Source organism: Pseudophryne corroboree, chromosome 2 (genome assembly GCF_028390025.1).
Source record: "Pseudophryne corroboree isolate aPseCor3 chromosome 2, aPseCor3.hap2, whole genome shotgun sequence".
NCBI classification, from domain to species: Eukaryota; Metazoa; Chordata; class Amphibia; order Anura; family Myobatrachidae; genus Pseudophryne; species Pseudophryne corroboree.
Window position 1 is genome coordinate 355,083,706 of NC_086445.1, and position 24,639 is coordinate 355,108,344.

Here is a 24,639-nt window from a genome sequence, read left to right on the forward strand (position 1 = left end):
AGGAAAGGCTTACTAGGTTAGAAATGTTTACATTCAAAAACAGGCGTTTAAGAGGAGACATTATTAATATTTACAAGTATATAAAGGGACAATACAAGGATCTATCAGGCGATTTGATTATCGAAAGAGACTCTACACAGGACACGTGGGCACTCTCTGAGGTTACAGGAGAGAAAGTTTCAAATCGAACATAGAAAATGGTCCTTCACAGTACGGGCAGTAAATTTTGGAATTCTCTGCCAGAGAAGGTAGTAATGGCGGACTCAGTTAATATGTTTAAAAATGGATTCGATAAATTCCTAGCTGAACGAAATATCCAAGGATAGGAGAATGGTAGAAAAAGCATGAACTATAGCTTTTATTTAGACCTATTAACATAACTTAATCTGGGTCACAAGTTATATACAGAGTAGTGTGAGAATTATAATACAGGTTAAAGTCGATGGACAGTTTGTCATTTTTCAAACCTCATTCACTATGTTACTATGTCACTATTTATATACAGCAACCAATTTCCAAAAGTGTCGTACAGATATTTGTCATTCATATCAGCTATAGGCTATTGAAACAACCAGGCTAAATTCCCTAACATAAGAACACACACATACACACACACACACACAATAGCGTTAATTTTGCCCGAATCCAGTTAACCTACCAATATGTTTTATAGAATTTGATAGAAAATCAGCGCACTTAAATGAAACCCACAGAAAACACAGGGAGACCATACAGACACAAATAGATAGGCCGTTAACCTTCAAATCCAGATACACAACTACCATTATACCAAAAAGAAACATATGTACGTATAGGTTCCATAGTATTATGCATATTACATCCCTTGTACTAGACCATATACAAGAAATGAACTTGGATACCTATAAGTTCTGCTGGCTTATTTGTTCTCTTGTTGATGAAGGTTTCAAATGATTCCTTCATCGTGTTGACAAACTTCTCATTCTTTTGGAAGCAAACACAGATTATATGATCAACTTTATCCTTGAAATCTAGCAACTCCTGCACCATATCTTTGTCCTTTTCTGGATTCACCACTATGGAGCTCCCAAAGCTCTGTAAAAGAAAGTGAGACAAACAGATACTAATAGGGGGTTCTGTGAGAACAATACAAATTAAAGCATAAAACTCTAAAAAAAAAATACAAACAGGAGATCCCTGCATTGTGTGCTCCTTTAAAAAGGATCATTGTATTACAACATTCTGATTCAAATCAGTATCACCCAGACCCTTCACTTGTATTATTTTCTACTGTACTTAAAGGGCAGTATTCAAATGATATATCACGCCCTATCTCCTTTCTAAAGTGATCCCCGTTATTGTGCATATCGCTTCCATAGTAATCAGCTTTAGCTGCACAAAGGGGTGGGCACCCTATACCATGCCCGTCAGCAGAAACAGAACGGGTGTGGAACAGGGTGAAAAGAATTGAATACCGCCCAAAGAATGTATTGTACTGTTAGAATCAGTCAGGAACGTTTAATCCATTATGCAAATAAGAATATAAAACGTCAAAACTCTTCACTCTCCAGACTTCACAAATCCCTGTTACACTACATTTCAGGACTTATTTTAAAAGATTAGCATTGTTGTGAAGCATGACAGTTATTCGCATAGTAAACCAAGGAAGTCTGATGTCAATGGCAAAGCCCCCTGACCACTATTCCATAGCAAAAGCATTTAAGGAAATCTAAAAAAGTTAAGAGTATATGGATTTTACAGAAAGATTTCCAGATCTCATTTAGGGGGGTATCCAATTAGCCGCAGTTCATCTCATAACAGGGCTGTTTCTACCGAAGACACACAGGTTTCACTGAACCTGTGTGTTTTTGGGAGAGAATGATTTTTATTTTATTTTATTTTTTACAGGTGACCAAATTGGATAGCTTGTAAAAAAAATACGGCTGAAAGATCAGGAAACATCATGACAAACCTGATGTTTCTTCACCTCTAATTGGATACCACCCTAAGCATCAAAAGATTAGCAGATACCTACATGATACCAAATGGAGAGAGCAAATCATGGACAGTGGCAGAAGTGTAATTTTATACGTTTGTGTGGAACACAAGAGTAATAAAACCAAACTGTGTAATGACAGACAAAAAGGTAAGATGTACAGTAAATACATATTAAAAACAAGCACACAATGTGGTAATTTTAATTTAAGTGGGTAATTTCCACTGAAGCAGCAAGGTGCTGTTAAACGCGTTGCAAGTAATATTCCAGTGAGACTAATGGGCCCTACACATTAGGCGATAACACTGAACGATATGAACGTTCTCGTTCATTAATGAATGAGAACTCGTTCATATCGTTCAGTGTGTAGGCACCAACGATGAACGATGTGCGGCTCCGCGCTCGCTCATCGTTGGTGCTGGGTCGCTTACGCATGCAGGCCAATATGGACAATCTTGTCCATATTAGCATGCAGTGGTATGGAGCCGAGTGAAGGGGGGAAATGAAGAAACTTCACTCCCCCCGTCACCTCCCCCTGCCGCCGGGTCGCCCGTCTGCCGTATTGGCCGTCGGGCAGCTCAGTGGCAGATCGACGAGTGTGTAGGGGGCATAAGTTTTATGCCTAATTTTTAGGTTTATCAATTCTATGCCTGTTTTGAACCTGTGATGCTGTGCTTTTAAACTGAATTCATTTTGTTTCTTATGGCAATATGCAGCTTACATCCTTGAACAAGTCTATTTTTGACCAATTGCCAGGTTAATCACCAGTACCCTAGCTGAGATCTTACCTACACAGTGTTCCTAGTAGGAGGCAGAATTCCTCACACAAAGTCTTGAACGATCTCTGCTACAGTAATCACCTCCACTACGCCTCATCCAAAGACAAAACTCTTGGGTGCAATGTTCTGCGGAATAATGATGAGGCTCCCGAGTACAGCAGCCTAACAACTTCAAGGCCTGAACTTCCCACTGTAATATCATGCAGCTGGCAGGAGACAAAACTCCACTCTCCAGTATCTCCTGATGGGAGATGTTGTTACGCCATTCCCAACCCCTCCTGTCTTGTCCTTTTAAAATTTCTTAATTCACAAGATGTTGAAATACACACCTGTGCAGGTAACTCATTACTATGTGCCCTGGTATATCACTGCAGAGGGGCTGGATGTGATGCACAAGTACTGTTTACTCCCACCTCTGCTTACTAGCTAACCCGTTGTGTGAGTGCAGATGTGTCAAATGCTTACCTGGATAGAACAAGGGAAATCAAATTGTTAATAAAGAGGGGTTGTATGATTATTAACTTCTCCAGTTGTTTGGGACATGATGTACCTTCCCCGCCTGCCTCAGTGCGAGACAGAGGATATGACCATATATAGACTTCCTTTTAGACATGTGATAATTCACTGGGCAACATTTCAGAAACAAAACATGACAAACTGACTTACAAACTGCACATAACTCTAACATACTTCTATGATGTTATCTATACCTCCCCTCTCACCCAATACATGCTGCACAAAGTCTGTAAAATATACCACTGTCAATTCAGTTGGGTTGTCACAATAATATAAACTCATTATTAGTGGTCAAAGACACCAGAAAAGAAAGAGAATTATGGAACACAGATACAGAAGTGGAAGCGATCACATAAACAGGATGCATAAACATAAATGGAAGACACTGCATACATTACTACTTTTTCCATATTTTCCTAAAATAGACAAACATTGATGAACACATTATTCATTTTCATGAGATTGTAAGCAGGGCCCTCTTACCTGTCTGTCTGGTATTACCCAATCTCATGTTATTCCCAATTATAAAGCACAACGGAATATGCTGATGCTATACAAGTCAATGATAATCATCATCGTTATGTTACCATATTTAGAGCATATCACCCAAAACAACATGCACAATCTTATAAAGGAAATTGCATAATGCTGAGAGAATACACTGTTTTCTACTGGAACTATGTGGATGTGAAGAAATCATAGCATACTTTAATATACTCGCCCCAATGCTGCAGTAGGATTGACTGACCACCTCTGACCCGACTGTAGAGTTGGTACATAAGCGTCAGGTCTGGAACTCTGTTCTCATTCAGCATACTCTTTAGACCTGCATGTACAAAACCATACACAACTTTTACAATGGATAAAGAGCCTGATTCAAAATTGCACACAATGGCAATGTTTACAGAGTACAGTGATTATCTGTAGACTGCATAAGCTCCTAAGTCGCACTGCACATGCTAGGGTACAGTGCTGTGCAAAAGTTTTAGGAAAGTGTGGAAAAAAATTCTGGAGAGTAAGAATGCTTTCAAAAAACTGTTAATAGTTTATTTTTTTTTTATTCAATGAACAAAAATAAGAATTTACTCACCGGTAATTCTATTTCTCGTAGTCCGTAGTGGATGCTGGGAACTCCGTAAGGACCATGGGAATAGACGGGCTCCGCAGGAGACTGGGCACTCTAAAAGAAAGATTAGGTCCTATCTGGTGTGCACTGGCTCCTCCCTCTATGCCCCTCCTCCAGACCTCAGTTAAGGAAACTGTGTGGCCGGAAGAGCTGACACAACAAGGAAAGGATTTGGAATCCAGGGTAAGACTCATACCAGCCACACCAATCACACTGTACAACTTGTGATAACCATACCCAGTTAACAGTATGAACAACAACTGAGCCTCAGTAACAGATGGCTCATAACAATAACAATTTAGTTAAGCAATAACTATATACATGTATTGCAGAGAGTCCGCACTTGGGACGGGCGCCCAGCATCCACTACGGACTACGAGAAATAGAATTACCGGTGAGTAAATTATTATTTTCTCTGACGTCCTAGTGGATGCTGGGAACTCCATAGGGACCATGGGGATTATACCAAAGCTCCCAAACGGGCGGGAGAGTGCGGATGACTCTGCAGCACCGAATGAGCAAAGGCAAGGTCCTCCTCAGCCAGGGTATCAAACTTGTAGAACTTAGCAAATGTGTTTGAACCCAACCAAGTAGCAGCTCGGCAAAGCTGTAAAGCCGAGACCCCTCGGGCAGCCGCCCAAGAAGAGCCCACCTTCCTTGTGGAATGGGCTTTTACTGATTTAGGATGCAGCAATCCTGCCGCATAATGAGCTTGCTGAATCGTGTTACAGATCCAGCGCGCAATAGTTTGCTTTGAAGCAGGAGCACCCAGCTTGTTGGGTGCATGCAGGATAAACAGCGAGTCAGTTTTCCTGACTCCAGCCGTCCTGGCTACACAGATTTTCAAAGCCCTGACTACATCTAGTAACTTGGAGTCCTCCAAGTCCCGAGTAGCCGCAGGCACCACAATAGGTTGGTTCAAATGAAACGCTGATACCACCTTAGGGAGAAATTGGGCACGAGTCCTCAATTCTGCCCTGTCCATATGGAAGATCAGATAAGGGCTTTTACATGACAAAGCCGCCAATTCTGACACACGCCTAGCCGAAGCTAAGGCCAATAGCATGACCACTTTCCACGTGAGATATTTTAGCTCCACGGTCTTAAGTGGCTCAAACCAGTGGGATTTCAGGAAATCCAACACAACGTTAAGATCCCAAGGTGCCACTGGAGGCACAAAAGGGGGCTGAATATGCAGCACTCCCTTAACAAACGTCTGAACTTCAGGCAGTGAAGCCAGTTCTTTTTGAAAGAAAATAGATAGGGCTGAAACCTGGACCTTTATGGATCCTAATTTTAGGCCCATAGTCACTCCTGACTGTAGGAAGTGCAGGAATCGACCCAGCTGGAATTCCTCTGTAGGGGCCTTCCTGGCCTCACACCAAGCAACATATTTTCGCCATATACGGTGATAATGTTGTGCTGTCACGTCTTTCCTAGCCTTTATCAGCGTAGGAATCACTTCATCCGGAATTCCCTTTTCCGTTAGGATCCGGCGTTCAACCGCCATGCCGTCAAACGCAGCCGCGGTAAGTCTTGGAACAGACAGGGCCCCTGCTATAACAGGTCCCGTGTGAGAGGCAGAGGCCATGGGTCCTCTGAGATCATTTCTTGTAGTTCTGGGTACCAAGTTCTTCTTGGCCAAACCGGAACGATGAGTATAGTTCTTACTCCTCTCTTTCTTACTATCCTCAGTACCTTGGGTATGAGAGGAAGAGGAGGGAACACATAAACCGACTGGTACACCCACGGTGTCACTAGTGCGTCCACAGCTATTGCCTGAGGGTCCCTTGACCTGGCGCAATATTTTTTTTAGCTTTTTGTTGAGGCGGGACGCCATCATGTCCACCTGTGGCCGTTCCCAACGGTTTACAATCTGCGTGAAGACTTCTGGATGAAGTCCCCACTCTCCCGGGTGGAGGTCGTGCCTGCTGAGGAAGTCTGCTTCCCAGTTGTCCACTCCCGGAATGAACACTGCTGACAGTGCTAGCACGTGATTTTCCGCCCATCGGAGAATCCTTGTGGCTTCTGCCATCGCCATCCTGCTTCTTGTGCCGCCCTGGCGGTTTACATGGGCGACCGCCGTGATGTTGTCTGACTGAATCAGCAATGGTTGGTTTTGAAGCAGGGGCTCTGCTTGACTCAGGGCGTTGTAAATGGCCCTTAGTTCCAGTATATTTATGTGTAGTGAAGTCTCCTGACTTGACCACTGTCCTTGGAAGTTCCTTCCCTGAGTGACTGCCCCCCATCCTCGGAGGCTTGCGTCCGTGGTCACCAGGACCCAGTCCTGTATGACGAATCTGCGGCCCTCGAGGAGATGAGCACTCTGCAGCCACCACAGCAGAGAAACCCTGGCCCTTGGGGACAGGGTGATCAACCGATGCATCTGAAGATGCGATCCGGACCATTTGTCTAACAGATCCCACTGAAAGATCCTTGCATGGAACCTGCCGAAGGGAATTGCTTCGTAAGAAGCCACCATCTTTCCCAGGACTCACGTGCAGTGATGCACCGACACCTGTTTTGGTTTCAGGAGGTCCCTGACCAGAGATGACAATTCCTGGGCCTTCTCCACCGGGAGAAACACCTTCTTCTGTTCTGTGTCCAGAATCATGCCCAGGAAGAGCAGACGCGTCGCAGGAATCAGCTGCGACTTTGGGATATTCAGAATACAGCCGTGCTGTTGCAACACTTCCCGAGAGAGTGCTACGCTGACTAACAACTGCTCTCTGGACCTCGCCTTTATAAAGGAGATCGTCCAAGTACGGGATAATTATAACTCCCTTTTTCCGAAGGAGTATCATCATTTCGGCCATTACCTTGGTAAATACTCTCGGTGCCGTGGACAGACCAAACGGCAACGTCTGGAATTGGTAATGACAATCCTGTACCACAAACCTGAGGTACTCCTGGTGAGGTGGGTAAACGGGGACATGCAAGTAAGCATCCTTGATGTCCAGCGACACCATAAAATCCCCCTCTTCCAGGCTTGCAATAACCGCCCTGAGCGATTCCATTTTGAACTTGAACTTCCTTATATAAGTGTTCAAGGATTTTAAATTCAGGATGGGTCTCACCGAACCGTCCGGTTTCGGTACCACAAACATTGTGGAATAGTAACCCCTGCCTTGTTGAAGGAGGGGGACCTTGATTATCACCTGCTGGAGGTACAGCTTGTGAATTGCCGCCAGTACTAACTCCCTTTCCTTGGGAGCAGCTGGCAAGGCTGATTTGAGGTAACGGCGAGGGGGAGTCGCCTCGAACTCCAGCTTGTATCCCTGAGATACAATTTGTACAGCCCAGAGATCCACTTGTGAGCGAACCCACTGGTTGCTGAAGTTTCAGAGACGCGCCCCCACCGCACCCGGCTCCACCTGTGGAGCCCCAGCGTCATGCGGTGGACTTAGAGGAAGCGGGGGAGGATTTTTGTTCCTGGGAACTGGCTGCCTGGTGCAGCTTCTTTCCTCTACCCCTGCCTCTGGGCAGAAAGGATGTGCCTCTGATCCGCTTGCCTTTCTGAGGCCGAAAGGACTGTACATGATAATACTGTGCTTTCTTAGGCTGTGAGGGAACCTGAGGTAAAAAAGTTGACTTCCCGGCTGTTGCCGTGGATACGAGGTCCGAGAGACCGTCCCCAAACAATTCCTCACTCTTATAAGGCAAAACCTCCATGTGTCTTTTAGAATCAGCATCACCTGTCCACTGCCGAGTCCATAATACTCTCCTGGCAGAAATGGACATTGCATTAATTCTAGATGCCAGCAGGCAAATGTCCCTCTGTGCATCCCGCATATATAAGACGACGTCTTTTATATGTTCTAAGGTTAGCAAAATAGTATCCCTGTCGAGGGAATCAATGTTGTCCGACAGGGAATCAGACCATGCGGCTGCAGCACTACACATCCATGCTGAAGCAATAGCAGGTCTCAGTATAGTACCTGAGTGTGTATACACAGACTTCAGGATAGCTTCCTGCTTTCTATCCGCAGGCTCCTTTAAGGCGGCCGTATCCTGAGACGGCAGTGCCACCTTTTTTGATAAGCGTGTGAGCGCCTTGTCCACCCTAGGGGATGTTTCCCAACGTAACCTGTCCGTTGGCGGGAAAGGGTACGCCATCAGTAACCTCTTAGAAATCACTCGTTTCTTATCGGGGGAACTCCACGCTTCTTCACACAATTCATTTAATTCATCAGATGGGGGAAAAGTCACTGGCTGCTTTTTCTCCCCAAACATAATACCCTTCCTGGTAGTAACCGGGTTAATATCAGAAATGTGCAATACATTTTTCATTGCAGTAATCATGCATCGGATGGCTTTTGTAGACTGTGCATTTGTCTCATCCTCATCTACACTGGAGTCAGACTCCGTGTCGACATCTGTCTACACCATCTGAGCTAGCGGGCGTTTATGAGCCCCTGATGGCCTCTGAGACGCCTGGGCAGGCGCGGGCTGAGATCCCGGCTGTCCCAAGGCTGCTGCGTCATCGAACCTTTTAGATAAGGAGTTGACACTGTCTGTTAAGACCTTCCACATATCCATCCAATCCGGTGTCGGCCCCGTCGGGGGCAACACCACACTTATCTGCCCTTGCTCCGCCTCCACGTAACCCTCCTCAAACATGTCGACACAGCCGTACCGACACACCGCACACACACAGGGAATGCTCTGACTGAAGACAGGACCCCACAAAGTCCTTTGGGGAGACAGAGAGAGAGTATGCCAGCACACACCACAGCGCTATATAACACAGGGATTTACACTATAATGAGTGATTTTTCCCAATAGCTGCTTATTATCTTATTTGCGCCTAAATTTATGTGCCCCCCCTCTCTTTTTTACCCTTCTTGTACTGGATACTGCAGGGGAGAGCCTGGGGAGCGTCCTTCCAGCGGAGCTGTGAAGAGAAAATGGCGCTGGTGTGCTGAGGAAGAAGGCCCCTCCCCCTCAGCGGCGGGCTTCTCCCGCGTTTTGTATATCTTAATGGCGGGGTTTTTTGCACATATACAGTTTTCCAGACTGTATTATGTGCATAATGTGCATAATGTGCCAAAAGGTAATCTTATTGCTGCCCAGGGCGCCGCCCCCCCCCCCCCCCCCCAGCGCCTTGCACCCTACAGTGACCGGAGTATGTGGTGTGCAGTGGGAGCAATGGCGCACAGCTGCAGTGCTGTGCACTACCTTAATGAAGACCGGAGTATTCTGCCGCCGATTTCATCTCCTTCTTCCGTCTTCTGGCTCTGCAAGGGGGACGGCGGCGCGGCTCTGGGAAAGGACGATCGAGGTCAGGCCCTGTGTTCGAACCCTCTGGAGCTAATGGTGTCCAGTAGCCTAAGAAGCACAAGCTAGCTGCACGCAGGTAGGTTTGCTTCTCTCCCCTCAGTCCCACGTAGCAGTGAGTCTGTTGCCAGCAGATCTCACTGAAAATAAAAAACCTAACAATTACTTTCTTTACTAGCAAGCTCAGGAGAGCCCACTAGGTGCATCCAGCTCTGGCCGGGCACAGATTCTAACTGAGGTCTGGAGGAGGGGCATAGAGGGAGGAGCCAGTGCACACCAGATAGGACCTAATCTTTCTTTTAGAGTGCCCAGTCTCCTGCGGAGCCCGTCTATTCCCATGGTCCTTACGGAGTTCCCAGCATCCACTAGGACGTCAGAGAAATGCAAAGTGAATGTACAAAAGAGAAATCTAAATCAAATCAATATTGTCTTTCATCTGATGCAATAAGATTCCTTGGCCGATGACTGCGTCTATGGTCCTCATCATTGCCCGTTTATTTGTGCTTCAATGCTGAGAAATACATGGAGGTACTTATCCATCATGCAATACCATCTGGGAGGCATCCAAATGTATTCTGCAGCAGGACAACAACTCCAAATATACAGCCAATGTCATTAAGAACTATATTCAGCTTAAAGAAGAACAAGGAGTCCTGGAAGTGATGATATAGCCCCCACAGAGCCCTGAACTCATCATTTTGCCTGGGATTACAGGAAGACACAGAAGGATTTGAGCAAGCCTACATCCAAAGAAGATATGTGGTTAGTTCTCAAAGATGTTTGGAACAACCTCGAGTTTCTTCAAAAACTGTGCGCAAGTGTACCTAGAAGAAAGGATGCTGTTTTGAAGACAAAGGGTGGTCACACCAAATATTGATTTGATTTATTTTCTGTTCATTCACTTTGCATTTTAATTGATAAAAATAAACTATTAGCACGTATATTTTTGAAAGCATTCTTACTTTGCAGCCTTTTTTTCACACCTGCCTAAAACTTTTGCACAGTAATGTACTGTACCTTAGCGATGTCGCTTGCAGTAAGACTTTATTCACAGAGTGACATGAAAGGACCGTTTACGGGAGGTAAACACAGGCATGCACAAAAAACAGCGCCAGCATCACATGACACAAAATACTTCAACATTACATTTCATATGTGAATCACAAGTCACTATACTAGAATGCTTATTAATAACGTAAATTAATGAAACAGTGTTTACCTTTTTGCAAGATGGCTACCAAGTGTTCTCCCAGTAGCTGTTTTTCCACACAAGCTATCAGAGGTTTACTGTGTGAGAAAATAAAGCACTTTAGCACTATACTAGCTTGCCACAGAATATGGCAATGGCACACATGTACAATTTAAAAACTCCTAAAGACCATATTGAGTTCAGCATTTTATGACCAAGCAATTTCCCCATGTTGTTGATGTGTTAATTTGACTAGGATCAAAGGGGTCAATCCTAGTAGGTGTGATGGAGGTGAGCGGACGCTACCACTGCCGGGAAACAATCTCAATCCTGACTCATGGGTTTTTGCCCTATGAGGCTGCTAACAAAAAACAGCCCCACTTAAAGCATTGTAACGTTGTTAAATTATTTACAGAAAAAAACTACAATTTAGCAATTTGTTTAATAACAAATACCAAGTGTTCATTTTTATGGTGTGAGGTAAGGAAGACATACGGAGAGGTTTCAGTCTACACTGTCGCTATTAGGTTTCAGCAGAACCTCAGCATCATGCTGTGTCTCAGTCCCACTCCAGCACCATGCTGTGTCTCAGTCCCACTCCAGCATCATTGCTGTGTCTCAGTCCCACTCCAGCATCATTGCTGTGTCTCAGTCCCACTCCAGCACCATGCTGTGTCTCAGTCCCACTCCAGCATCATTGCTGTGTCTCAGTCCCACTCCAGCACCATTGCGGTGTCTCAGTCCCACTCCAGCACCATTGCGGTGTCTCAGTCCCACTCCAGCACCATTGCTGTGTCTCAGTACCAGTCCAGCACCATTGCTGTGTCGCAGTACCACTCCAGCACCATTGCTGTGTCTCAGTACCACTCCAGCACCATTGCTGTGTCTCAGTACCACTCCAGCACCATTGCTGTGACTCAGTCCCACACCATTGCTGTGTCTCAGTCCCACTCCAGCACCATGCTGTGTCTCAGTCCCACTCCAGCACCATGCTGTGTCTCAGTCCCACTCCAGCACCATGCTGTGTCTCAGTCCCACTCCAGCACCATGCTGTGTCTCAGTCCCACTCCAGCACCATGCTGTGTCTCAGTCCCACTCCAGCACCATGCTGTGTCTTAATCCCACTCCAGCACCATGCTGTGTCTCAGTCCTACAGTCCCACTCCAGCACCATGCTGTGTCTCAGTCCTACAGTCCCACTCCAGCACCATGCTGTGTCTCAGTCCCACAGCGCCACTCCACCACCATGCTGTGTCTCAGAAGCTACCATAATCCAAATCCTCAACATCCAGTGATCCAAATCTGTCTCCAGTTTCAGCTGTCATCTTGCTGGGTGGTTTTAGTATGGAAACTGCTCTATTGATGATCCCGGCCATCTGTACTACTGCTGGCTGAATCCACTCATCTATTACTACTTGGTGAACTAAATGTACTGTAGCAGAAAAGGCTGGCAAAATGGTCCCACTGCTGCAGTCACTTGGGATGAGGCACCATGGGGTAAATGTACTAACCTCCGTTATGGGGGAGAAGTGGCATCAGCGCACATTGGGGTATATGCAATTGCGGTCGAATTCCCGAAAATTTCGAAAAACGGGACATTTTCGCCCAAAATTTTTTTTCGACAATGCAATTCAGTACTTTTCGTCAATAAAACGGACTTTCCAAATTCGACTTTTTGAAATTCGACATTTGTCAAATTCGACATTTCTGCAATGGTACAAATGCAGCAATTCGACAAAAGTATATTCAATTGAAGATTGTAAATTCGACAACAGTGCTTTTAGACAGTACATTCGTCATTTTCAAGCCGCCACACTTTGCTGGCGGAATCTAATAAAAAATTTGAAAAACATGTTTTTTTGGTGTTTTTTTTATTGGTAATATCATATCTATTTATATTAGAAGGGATTAGGTACTTGGTTTGTCTATTTTGGAGGCACAAGTATATTTATATATTTTTACAAATATTTTTCTTTTTTTTTCTTCTTTTTAATGGAATGGTAAAAATCTGGAAAAAAAAATGCGTGGGGGCCCCCCCTCCTAAGCATAACCAGCCTCGGGTTCTTTGAGCCGGTCCTGGTTGCCAAAATACGGGTAAAAAAATGACAGGGGATCCCCCGTATTTTAACAACCAGCACCGGGCTCTGCGCCTGGTCCTGGTGCAAAAAATACGGGGGACAAAAAGAGTAGGGGTCCCCCGTATTTTTTGTACCAGCACCGGGCTCCACTAGCTGGACAGATAATGCCACAGCCGGGGGTCACTTTTATACAGCGCCCTGCGGCCGTGGCATTAAATATCCAACTAGTCACCCCTGGCCGGGGTACCCTGGAGGAGTGGGGACCCCTTCAATCAAGGGGTCCCCCCCCTCCAGCCACCCAAGGGCCAGGGGTGAAGCCCGAGGCTGTCCCCCACATCCAAGGGCTGCGGATGGGGGGCTGATAGCCTTCTGAAAAATGAAAGAATATTGTTTTTCCCAGTAGTACTACAAGTCCCAGCAAGCCTCCCCCGCAAGCTGGTACTTGGAGAACCACAAGTACCAGCATGCGGGAGAAAAACGGGCCCGCTGGTACCTGTAGTTCTACTGGGGAAAAAATACCCAAATAAAAACAGGACACGCACACTGTGAGAGTAAAACTTTATTTCACACCTGCCGACACACACATACTTACCTATGTTGACACTCCGACACTGGCCACGACCCCCTCGTCAGTGAAGAATCCAGGGTACCTGCAAAAAAATTATACTCACCAAAAAGCAGAGTCCGGATCTTTTTTTTATAATCCACGTACTTAAAAAAACGAACACCCGGACCAGGCGGACTGAAAGGGGTCCACATGGGACCCCTTTCCCCGAATGTAGAGACCCCCCGTGACTCCTGTCACAGAAAGGTCCCTTCAGCCAATCAGGAAGCGCCACTTCGTGGCACTCTCCTAATTGGCTGTATGCGCGTCTGAGCTGGCAGACAGCGCATCGCACAGCTCCCTCCATTAGTTTCAATGGTGGGAACTTTTCGGTCAGCGGTGGGGTGACCTCACCGCTGACCGCAAAGTTCCCACCATTGAAAGTAATGGAGGGGGCTGTGCAATGCGCGTCTGAGCTCAGACGCGCAGAGCCATTCAGGTGAGTGCCACGAAGTGGCGCTTCCTGATTGGCTGAAGGGACCTTTCTGTGACAGGAGTCACGGGGGGTCTCTGCATTCGGGGAAAGGGGTCCCATGTGTAAACATGGGACCCCTTTCAGTCCGTGTGGTCCGGGTATTCGTTTTTTTGTTTTGCCAAGTACGTGGATTACAAATCACAGGACACTGGATTGAGGTGAGTATAATTTTATTCACAGGTACCCCGGATCGTCGGCGACATTGGAGACGTGGCAGTCGACGGGTCAACATAGGTAAGTATGTATGTGTCGGCATGTATGAAATAAACTTTTACTTTCACGGTGTGTCTCCTGTTTTTATTTGGGTATTTTTTTTCAGTAGAACTACAGGTACCAGCGGGCCCGTTTTTCCACCCGCATGCTGGTACTTGTGGTTCTCCAAGTACCAGCTTGCGGGGGAGGCTTGCTGGGACTTGTAGTTCTTCTGGAAAAAAACAATATTCTTTCATTTTACTCAAGGCTATCAGCCCCCCATCCGCAGCCCTTGGATGGAGGGGGGGGACAGCCTCGGGCTTCACCCCTGGCCCTTGGGTGGCTGGGGGGGGAGGGGGGACCCCTTGATTGAAGGGGTCCCCACTCCTCCAGGGTACCCCGGCCAGGGGTGACTAGTTGGGTATTTAATGCCACGGCCGCAGGGCGCTGTATAAAAGTGACCCCCGGCTGTGACATTATCTGTCCAGCTAGTGGAGCCCGGTGCTGGTCCAAAAAAGACGGGGGACCCCTACTCTTTGTCCCCCGTATTTTTTGCACCAGCACCAGGCGCAGAGCCCGGTGCTGGTTGTTAAAATACGGGGGATCCCCTGTCATTTTTTCCCCCGTATTTTGGCAACTAGGACCGGCTCAAAGAGCCCAAAGCTGGTTATGCTTAGGAGGGGGGACCCTACGCAATTTTTTTTCGGGTTTTTTCCCGTTTTTTTTACATTTTTACAAATCTAATCAAAATTTGTCAAATCGGCCGTTTTTCGACAGCGGGACTGTCAAATCCGTTTTTTATTGAATATGTAGAATTCCAGCACCCACCTGCCGGAATTCGACGGTTGAATTGTGTCGAATTAAAAAACGGGCGAAAAATTGCCGCGATTCGCCGGCAATTGCATATATCCCATTATGTGCACTGATACTGATTCTCCCCCATGTATGACAACGGTGGTGTGTGCAAGGAGACTATGCACCCGTCATTATCGGCGCTGATTTCTTTTAGATAGCACGCAGATGTGCACAGCAATGTCAGAATGGTCAGTTGCACTGACCGTTCCGACACCTGCAGCTATCGATTTCGACATATCCACAGCAGGGACAGCGCTGTCCCAGGCTGTGGTGGGTACCAGCTCTGGGCTGCATGCGAGATATTGAGCGAGTAAAGAGGTCTTTCACATGCGCACTGGCACCAGCTGGGCAGGTAGACACAGCACATCAGCACTAAACTGATGCGCTGTGCGCTCTGGAGGGGAATGCCGGATATATCTGAAATGGATTCATCATGCAACAAGATAACGACCCTAAGCACACATCAATTATTTGAAAAGTAAAGAAAAGCAGAAAGTTCTACAAATTATGACAGGCCTCCTCAGTCACCTGATCGCAATCCCATTGAGAAACTCTGGGATGGATTAGACAGAAAAGTTTGTGTAATGGCTCCAACAAATACTAAAAACTTCACAGTAAGAACAATATGTATTTAGAATTCCCTGCCTGAGAGAGTAGTAATGGCGGACTCAGTCATCACGTTTAAGAATGGGCTAGATCATTCCTAATGGATAGGGACAGACAGGGTTATGGTGGGTAAATCATGTACTATAGTAATAAAAATAAATAAAAAAAGAGGAGTTTTTTTAGTTTAAAGGAAATTAATAACTTACGAAACTTTAGAAAAGTTGGTGTCTCGAATGGCCAAATTATGTGAAGCAGCGATACGCCTTAAAGGAGGACACATTGATGAAAGCCAAATTTAATCTGAAATTTATGTTATACTATAAAATGATAAATAATGTTGATGTTTCGTTACAATAGCATGTGAAACATTATGAATAAATATTTTCATTATTTCACTACAATTTGGTTTTTATTAACAACTAGTTGTTCTACCCGTTCTTCGCAAGGACGTTTCTGATTTTCACGGGTTTGTAAATATAAAGGAGTGTAAAAAATTTGGTAAATCTATAAAGATGTAAATTTGAGAAGTCTTAATATAAGTAAATATTAATCCATGGCTCTTGGCGTTACCCAGGCAGCATATGTAGCAGATACAGGACCATTTTTGTAGTTTATGAAATTCTACACACTGGAGGTGTAATTCAAATTTTTAGATCAGATTGTCCGTTTGGGCATTATCGTTCACACAACGCAAGACACACATCGGTAATAATATCATTATGTCAAGCACCTTTCCATCCCCTTAGGGGAGGTTTATTGAAATTCTAAGTACGTAGTTTTTCTATTTCCCACCTGAAGAATACATATGTTAAATCTAAGCCTCCTAACAGATCGAGAAGTAAGAGAATTAGTAATGAGTCAAGTGAGTGAGGGCTTTCGCATATATAATAAGAATTTACTTACCGATAATTCTATTTCTCGTAGTCCGTAGTGGATGCTGGGAACTCCGTAAGGACCATGGGGAATAGCGGCTCCGCAGGAGTCTGGGCACATCTAAAGAAAGCTTTAGGATCACCTGGTGTGCACTGGCTCCTCCCCCTATGACCCTCCTCCAAGCCTCAGTTAGGATACTGTGCCCGGACGAGGGTACACAATAAGGAAGGATTTTGAATCCCGGGTAAGACTCATACCAGCCACACCAATCACACTGTACAACTTGTGATCTGAACCCAGTTAACAGCATGATAATAGAGGAGCCTCTAGAAAAGATGGCTCACTACAGCAATAACCCGAATTTTTTGGTAACAATAATTATGTACCAGTATTGCAGACAATCCGCACTTGGGATGGGCGCCCAGCATCCACTACGGACTACGAGAAATAGAATTATCGGTAAGTAAATTCTTATTTTCTCTGACGTCCTAGTGGATGCTGGGAACTCCGTAAGGACCATGGGGATTATACCAAAGCTCCCAAAACGGGCGGGAGAGTGCGGATGACTCTGCAGCACCCAATGAGAGAACTCCCGGTCCTCCTCAGCCAGGGTATCAAATTTGTAGAATTTTACAAACGTATTTGCTCCTGACCAAGTAACTGCTCGGCAAAGTTGTAAAGCCGAGACCCCTTGGCAGCTGCCCAAGATGAGCCCACCTTCCTTGTGGAGTGGGCATTTACAGATTTTTGGCTGTGGCAGGCCTGCCACAGAATGTGCAAGCTGAATTGTACTACACATCCAACGAGCAATAGTCTGCTTAGAAGCAGGAGCACCCAGCTAGTTGGGTGCATACAGGATAAACAGCAAGTCAGATTTCCTGACTCCAGCCGTCCTGGAAACATATATTTTCCGGGTCCTGACAACGTCTAGCAACTTGGAGTCCCCCAAGTCCCTAGTAGCCGCAGGCACCACAATAGGTTTGGTTCAGGTGAACGCTGAAACCACCTTAGGGAGAAACTGAGGACGAGTCCTCAATTCCGCCCTGTCCGAATGGAAACTCAGATAAGGGCTTTTACAGGATAAAGCCACCAATTCTGACACGCGCCTGGCCCAGGCCATAGCCAACAGCATGACCACTTTTTCTGTGAGATATTTTAACTCCACAGATTTAAGTGGGTCAAACCAATGTGACTTTTGGAACCCAAAAACCACCTTGAGATCCCAAAGTGCCACTGAAGGCACAAAAGGAGTCTGTATATGCAGTACCCCTTTAACAAACGTCTGAACTTCAGGGACTGAAGCTAGTTCTTTTTTGGAAGAAAATCGACAGAGCCGAAATTTGAACCTTAATGGACCCCAATTTCAGGCCCATAGATACTCCTGTTTGCAGGCAATGTAGGAATCGACCCAGTTGAATTTCCTCCGTCGAGCCTTACTGGCCTCGCACCACGCAACATATTTTCGCCAAATGCGGTGATAATGTTTTTCGGTTACATCCTTCCCGGCCTTGATCAGGATAGGGATGACTTCATCCGGAATGCCTTTTTTCTTCAGGATCCTGCGTTCAACCGCCATGCCGTCAACGCAGCCGCGGCAAGTCTTGGAACAGACAAGGTCCCCGCTGAAGCAGGTCCCTTCTTAGAGGTAGAGGCCACGGATCCTCCGTGAGCATCTCTTGAAGTTCCGGTTACCAAGTCCTTCTTGGCCAATCCGGAGCCACTAATATAGGGGCAGATGTATTAACCTGGAGAAGGCATAAGGAAGTGATAAACCAGTGATATGTGCAAGGTGATTAAGGCTCCAGCCAATCAGATCCTAACTGTTAATTTACATATTGGAGCTGATTGGCTGGTGCCTTTATCACCTTGCACATATCACTGGTTTATCACTTCCTTATGCCTTCTCCAGGTTAATACATCTGCCCCATAGTGCTTACTCCTCTCCATCTTATCAATCTCAGTACCTTGGGTATGAGAGGCAGAGGAGGGAACCCATACACTGATTGGTACACCCACGGTGTTACCAGAGCATCTACAGCTATTGCCTGAGGGTCCCTTGACCTGGCGCAATACCTGTCGAGTTTTTCCCAACGGTTTATAATCCTGTGGAAGACTTCTGGGTGAAGTCCCTACTCTCCCGGGTGGAGGTCGTGCTGAGGAAATCTGCTTCCCAGTTGTCCACTCCCGGAATGAAAACTGCTGACAGTGCTATCACATGGTTTTTCGCCCAGCGAAGAATCCTTGCAGCTTCAGCCATTGCCCTCCTGCTTCTTGTGGCACCCTGTCTGTTTACGTGGGTGACTGCCGTAATGTTGTCCGACTGGAACAACACCGGCTGACCTTGAAGCAGAGGTCTTGCTAAGCTTAGAGCATTGTAAATGGCCCTTAGCTTCAGGATATTTATGTGAAGTGATGTCTCCAGGCTTGACCATAAGCCCTGGATATTCCTTCCCTGTGTGACTGCTCCCCAGCCTCGCAGGCTGGCATCCGTGGTCACCAGGATCCAGTCCTGAATGCCGAATCTGCGGCCCTCTAGAAGATGAGCACTCTGCAACCACCACAGGAGGGATACCCTTGTCCCTGGTGACAGGGTTATCCGCTGATGCATCTGAAGATGCGACCCGGACCATTTGTCCAGTAGGTTCCACTGGAAAGTCTTGCGTGGAATCTGCCGAATGGGATTGCTTCGTAGGAAGCCACCATTTTTACCCAGAACCCTTGTGCATTGATGCACTGAGACTTGGTTTGGTTTTAGGAGGTTCCTGACTAGCTCGGATAACTCCCTGGCTTTTTCCTCCGGGAGAAACACCTTCTTTCTGGACTGTGTCCAGGATCATCCCTAGGAACAGAAGACAAGTCGTCGGAACCAGCTGCGAATCTGGAATATTGAGAATCCAATCGTGCTGCCGCAACACTACCTGAGATAGTGCTACACCGATCTCCAACTGTTCCCTGGATCTTACCCTTATCAGGGAATCGTCCAAGTAAAGGATAACTAAAAATTCCCTTCCTTTGAAGGAATATCATCATTTCGGTCATTACTTCAGTAAAGACCCGGGGTGCCGTGGACCCTCCCTACGGCAGCGTCTGAACTGATAGTGACAGTTCTGTACCATAACCTGAGATACCCTTGGTGAGAAGGGTAAATTTTGACATGAAGGTAAGCATCCTTGATGTCCCGAGACATCATGTAGTCCCCTTCTTCCAGGTTTGCAATCACTGCTCTGAGTGACTCAATTTTGAATTTGAACCTCTGTATGTAAGTGTTCAAAGATTTTAGATTTTAAAATCGGTCTCACCGAGCCGTCTGGCTTCGGTACCACAATAGTGTGGAATAATACCCCGTTCCCTGTTGCAGGAGGGGTACCTTAATTATCACCTGCTGGGAATACAGCTTGTAAATGGCTTCCAAAACTGCCTCCCTGTCAGCGGGAGACGTCGGTAAAACAGACTTTTTGGAAACGGTGAGGGGAATACGTCTCGAATTCCAATTTTGTACCCCTGAGATAACACCTGAAGGATCCCGGGGTCTACTTGCGAGTGAGCCCACTGCGCACTGAAATTCACTGAGAACGGGCCCCCACCGTGCCTGAACTTGTAAAGCCCTAGCGTCATACTGAGGGCTTGGCAGAGGCGGAAAAGGGTTTCTGTTCCTGGGAACTGGCTGATCTCTGCAGCCATTTTCCTCTCCCTCTGTCACGAGCAGAAAAGAGGAACCCTTTTGTCCGCTTGCCAACCAGGACTGCGCCTGATAATACGGCGTCTTATTTTGAGAGGCGACCTAGGGTACATCCCCTTTTTTTAAGGCAATACTTCCAAATGCCGGTTGGAATCCCTGACCACTTTACTGGTAGAATACAACGCACTTATACTTGATGCCAGTCGGCAAATATTCCGCTGTGCATCATGCATATATAGAAATGCATCTTTTAATTGCTCTATAGGCAATAATATACTGTCCTTATCTAGGATATCAATATTTCCAGTCAGGGAATCCGACCACGCCAACCCAGCACTGCACATCCAGGCTGAGGCGATTGCTGGTCGCAGTATAACACTAGTATGTGTGTAAATACATTTTAGGATACCCTCCTGCTTTTTATCAGCAGGATCCTTAAGGGCGGCCATCTCAAGAGAGGGTAGAGCCCTTGTTCTTACAAGCGTGTGAGCGCCTTATCCCCTGTAGGGGGTGTTTCCCAACGCACCATAACCTCTGGCGGGAAAAGGTATATTGCCAATAACTTTTTAGAATTATCAATTGTTATCGGGGGGAAACCCACGCATCATCACACACCTCATTTTATTTTTCAGATTTAGGAAAACTACAGGAAGTTTTTCCTCACCAAACATAATACCCCTTTTTTTGGTGGTATTCATATTATCAGAAAAGTGTAAACATTTTCCATTGCATCAATCATGCAATGAGTGGCCCTATTTGGAAATCACGGTTGTCTCTTCACCGTCGACACAGGAGTCAGTATCCGTGTCGGCGTCTGTATCTGAGGTAACGGGCGCTTTAGAGCCCCTGTATGAGACGTCTGGACATGCACAAGCTGAGTAGCCGGCTGTCTCATGTCAACCACTGTCTTTTATACAAAGCTGACACTGCCACGCAATTTCAACAGTACATCCACTCAGGTGTCGACCCCCTAGGGGGTGACAACACTATTACAGACACTCTACTCCGTCTCCACATCATTTTTCTCCTCATACATGTCGACACAAACGTACCGACACACAGCATACACACAGGGAATGCTCTGATAGAGGACAGGACCCCACTAGCCCTTTGGGGAGACAGAGGGAGAGTTTGCCAGCACACACCAGAGCGCTATATATATATATATATATATATAGGGATAACCTTATATGAGTGTTTTTCCCTTTATAGCTGCTGTATTGTTTATACTGTGCCTAATTTGTGCCCCCCTCTCTTTTTTAACCCCTTTCTGTAGTGTAGTGACTGCAGGGGAGAGCCAGGGAGCTTCCCTCCAACTGAGCTGTGAGGGAAAATGGCGCCAGTGTGCTGAGGAGATAGGCTCCGCCCCTTTCTCGGCGTCCTTATCATCCGTTTTTCTGTATGTTTTGGCAGGGGTTAAATGCATCCATATAGCCCAGGAGTTATATGTGATGCATTTATTTTAGCCATATAAGGTTCTTATCGATTTATTGCGTCTCAGGGCGCTGCCCCCCCAGCGCCCTGCACCCTCAGTGACCGGAGTGTGAAGTATGCTGAGAGCAATGGCGCACAGCTGCGGTGCTGTGCGCTACCTTATCTGAAGACAGGATCGTCTTCTGCCGCCGATTTCACCGGACCTCTTCGCTCTTCTGGCTCTGTAAGGGGGCCGGCGGCGCGGCTCCGGGACCCATCCAGGCTGAACCTGTGATCGTCCCTCTGGAGCTAATGTCCAGTAGCCTAAGAAACCCGATCCACTCTGCACGCAGGTGAGTCCGTTTCTTCTCCCCTTAGTCCCACGATGCAGTGAGCCTGTTGCCAGCAGGTCTCACTGAAAATAATAAACCTAAACTAAAACTTTCACAAAGAGCTCAGGAGAGCCCCTAGTGTGCACCCTTCTCGTCGGGCACAGAAATCTAACTGAGGCTTGGAGGAGGGTCATAGGGGGAGGAGCCAGTGCACACCAGGTGATCCTAAAGCTTTCTTTAGATGTGCCCAGACTCCTGCGGAGCCGCTATTCCCCATGGTCCTTACGGAGTTCCCAGCATCCACTAGGACGTCAGAGAAATATTATTATTATTTTTTTTTCATTCATTTTCCTTGGCCAAAAACTTTTGCATGCTAGTGTATGCTATTTGAAACATTTATTTTTTATCTACATAATATACAGTGCATCCAGAAAGTATTGACAGCGCTTCACTTTTTCCACATTTTGTTATATTACAACCTTATTCCAAAATGGAATAAATTCATGTTGTCCCTCAAAATTCTACACACAATACCCCATAATGACAATGTGAATTTTTTTTTTTTTTTTGTGCAAATTTATTACAAATAAAAAAACTAAGAAAACACATGCACATAAGTATTCACAGCCTTTGCCATGAAGCTCAAAATTGAGCTCAGGTGCATCCTGTTTCCACTGATTATCCTTGAGATGTTCCTACAAGTAAATTAGAGTCCATCTGTGGTAAATTGTTGATTGGACATGATTTGGAAATGCAAATACCTGTCTATATAAAGGTTCCACACTTGACAGTGCATGTCTGAGCACAAACCAAGCATGCAGTCAAAGGAATTGTCTGTAGACCTCCGAGACAGGATTGTCTCGAGCCATAAATCTGGGAAAGGGTACAGAAAAATATCTGTTGCTTTGAAGGTCCCAATGAGCACAGTGGCCTCCATCATCCGTACATGGAAGAAGTTCGGAACCACCAGGACTCTTCCTAGAGCTGGCCGTCCATCTAAACTGAGCGAACGGAGGAGAAGGGCTTTAGTCAGGGAAGTGACCAAGAACCCGATGGCCACTCTGTCAGAGCTAGAGCATTCCTCTGTGGAGAGAGGAGAACCTTCCAGAAGGACAACACATTCTGCAGCAATCCACCAATCAGGCCTGTATGGTAGGATGGCCAGACGGAAGCCACACCTTAGTAAAAAACACATGGCAGCCCGCCTGGAGTTTGCCAAAATGCATCTGAAGGACTCTCAGACCATGAGAAACAAAATTCTCTGGTCTGATAAGACAAAGATTGAACTCTTTGGAGTGAATGCCAGGCGTCATGTTTGGAGGAAATCAGGCACCGCTCATCACCAGGCCAATTACATCCATACAGTGAAGCATGGTGGTGGCAGCATCATGCTGCGGGGAAGATTTTCAGCGGCAGGAACTGGGAGACTAGTCAGGATAGAGGGAAAGGTGAATGCAGGAATCTACAGAGATACCCTGGATGAAAACCTGCTCTAGAGCGCTCTTGACCTCAGACTAGGGCGACGGTAGGACAACGACCCTAAGCACACAGCCAAGATATCAAAGGAGTGGCTTCAGGACAACTCTGACTGTTCTTCAGTGATCCAGCCAGAGCCCAGACTTGAATCTGATTGAACATCTCTGGAGAGATCTGAAAATGGCTGTGCACCGACGCTTCCCATCCAACCTGATGGGAGCTTGAGAGGTGCTGCAAAGACGAACAGGCAAAACTGCCCAAAGATAGGTGTGCCAAAGCTTGTGGCATCATATTTAAAAATACTTGAGGCTGTAATTGCTGCCAAAGGTGCATCAACAAAGTATTGAGCAAAGGCTGTGAATACTTATGTACATGTGATTTCTTAGTTTTTTATCTTTAATAAATTTGCAAAAATCTCAAAAAAAGCAAATTATACTTAACAATAATTTTGTTTCTTCAAGATATTTCATGGCAGCCATTACTCTGGGGATTGTATTCCATCCTCCTAAGACTAGACAGGGAGTTTTTCAATGGTAAGGGACCGCCCACTCTGGGTATATAGTGCTGCTCCTCCCCTTCCTCCTTAGTCTTTTGAGTGTCTCCTTATAACCTGTTCCTATGAAAAAACTTACTAAGGTAGGGTATATTGTAGGCTGCCATGAAGTATGTTGAAGAAACAAAATTATCGGTAAGTATAACTTGCTTTTTTCTCCTGCGCTACTTCATGGCAGCCATTACGCTGGGCTATACCAACGCTCAATATAGGGACGGTAACCCTACACACAAAAGACCTTGGTTCAATGCTGAATACTAATAATTATTTATTATAATGCCCCCTTCAAGGACATGCTTCCCAAAGTGGGCGTCTACAACATCCAATGCATAATGACTAGAGAACGTATGTATCGATGACCATGTAGCTGCTGCATATATGTCCTTTGCTGACACTCGAGCCTTCTTACACATTTCGCGTGGTCCTGGTGGTTCTGAACTTCTTCCATGTACGGATGATGGAGGCCACTGTGCTCATTGGGACCTTCAAAGCAACAGATATTTTTCTGTACCCTTTCCCAGATTTATGGCTCGAGACAATCCTGTCTCGGAGGTCTACAGACAATTCCTTTGACTGCATGCTTGGTTTGTGCTCAGACATGCACTGTCAAGTGTGGAACCTTTATATAGACAGGTATTTGCA

The 24,639-nt window shown here is 46.0% G+C and overlaps 1 protein-coding gene across 2 annotated transcripts in view; it reads right to left on the reverse strand.

Annotated features, from left to right (window-relative positions):
- CUL4A (cullin 4A) overlaps positions 1–24,639 on the reverse strand; it is a 242,315-nt gene that overhangs the window by 148,690 nt on the left and 68,986 nt on the right. For both annotated transcript variants that reach the window (XM_063953120.1, XM_063953119.1), the window contains exons 10-12: positions 10,893–10,960; positions 3,978–4,096; positions 882–1,074 (exon numbers count right to left, since the gene is read on the reverse strand). In XM_063953120.1, the coding sequence (XP_063809190.1) occupies positions 882–1,074; positions 3,978–4,096; positions 10,893–10,960 (380 nt within the window). The remainder of the gene's footprint in view (positions 1–881; positions 1,075–3,977; positions 4,097–10,892; positions 10,961–24,639) is intronic.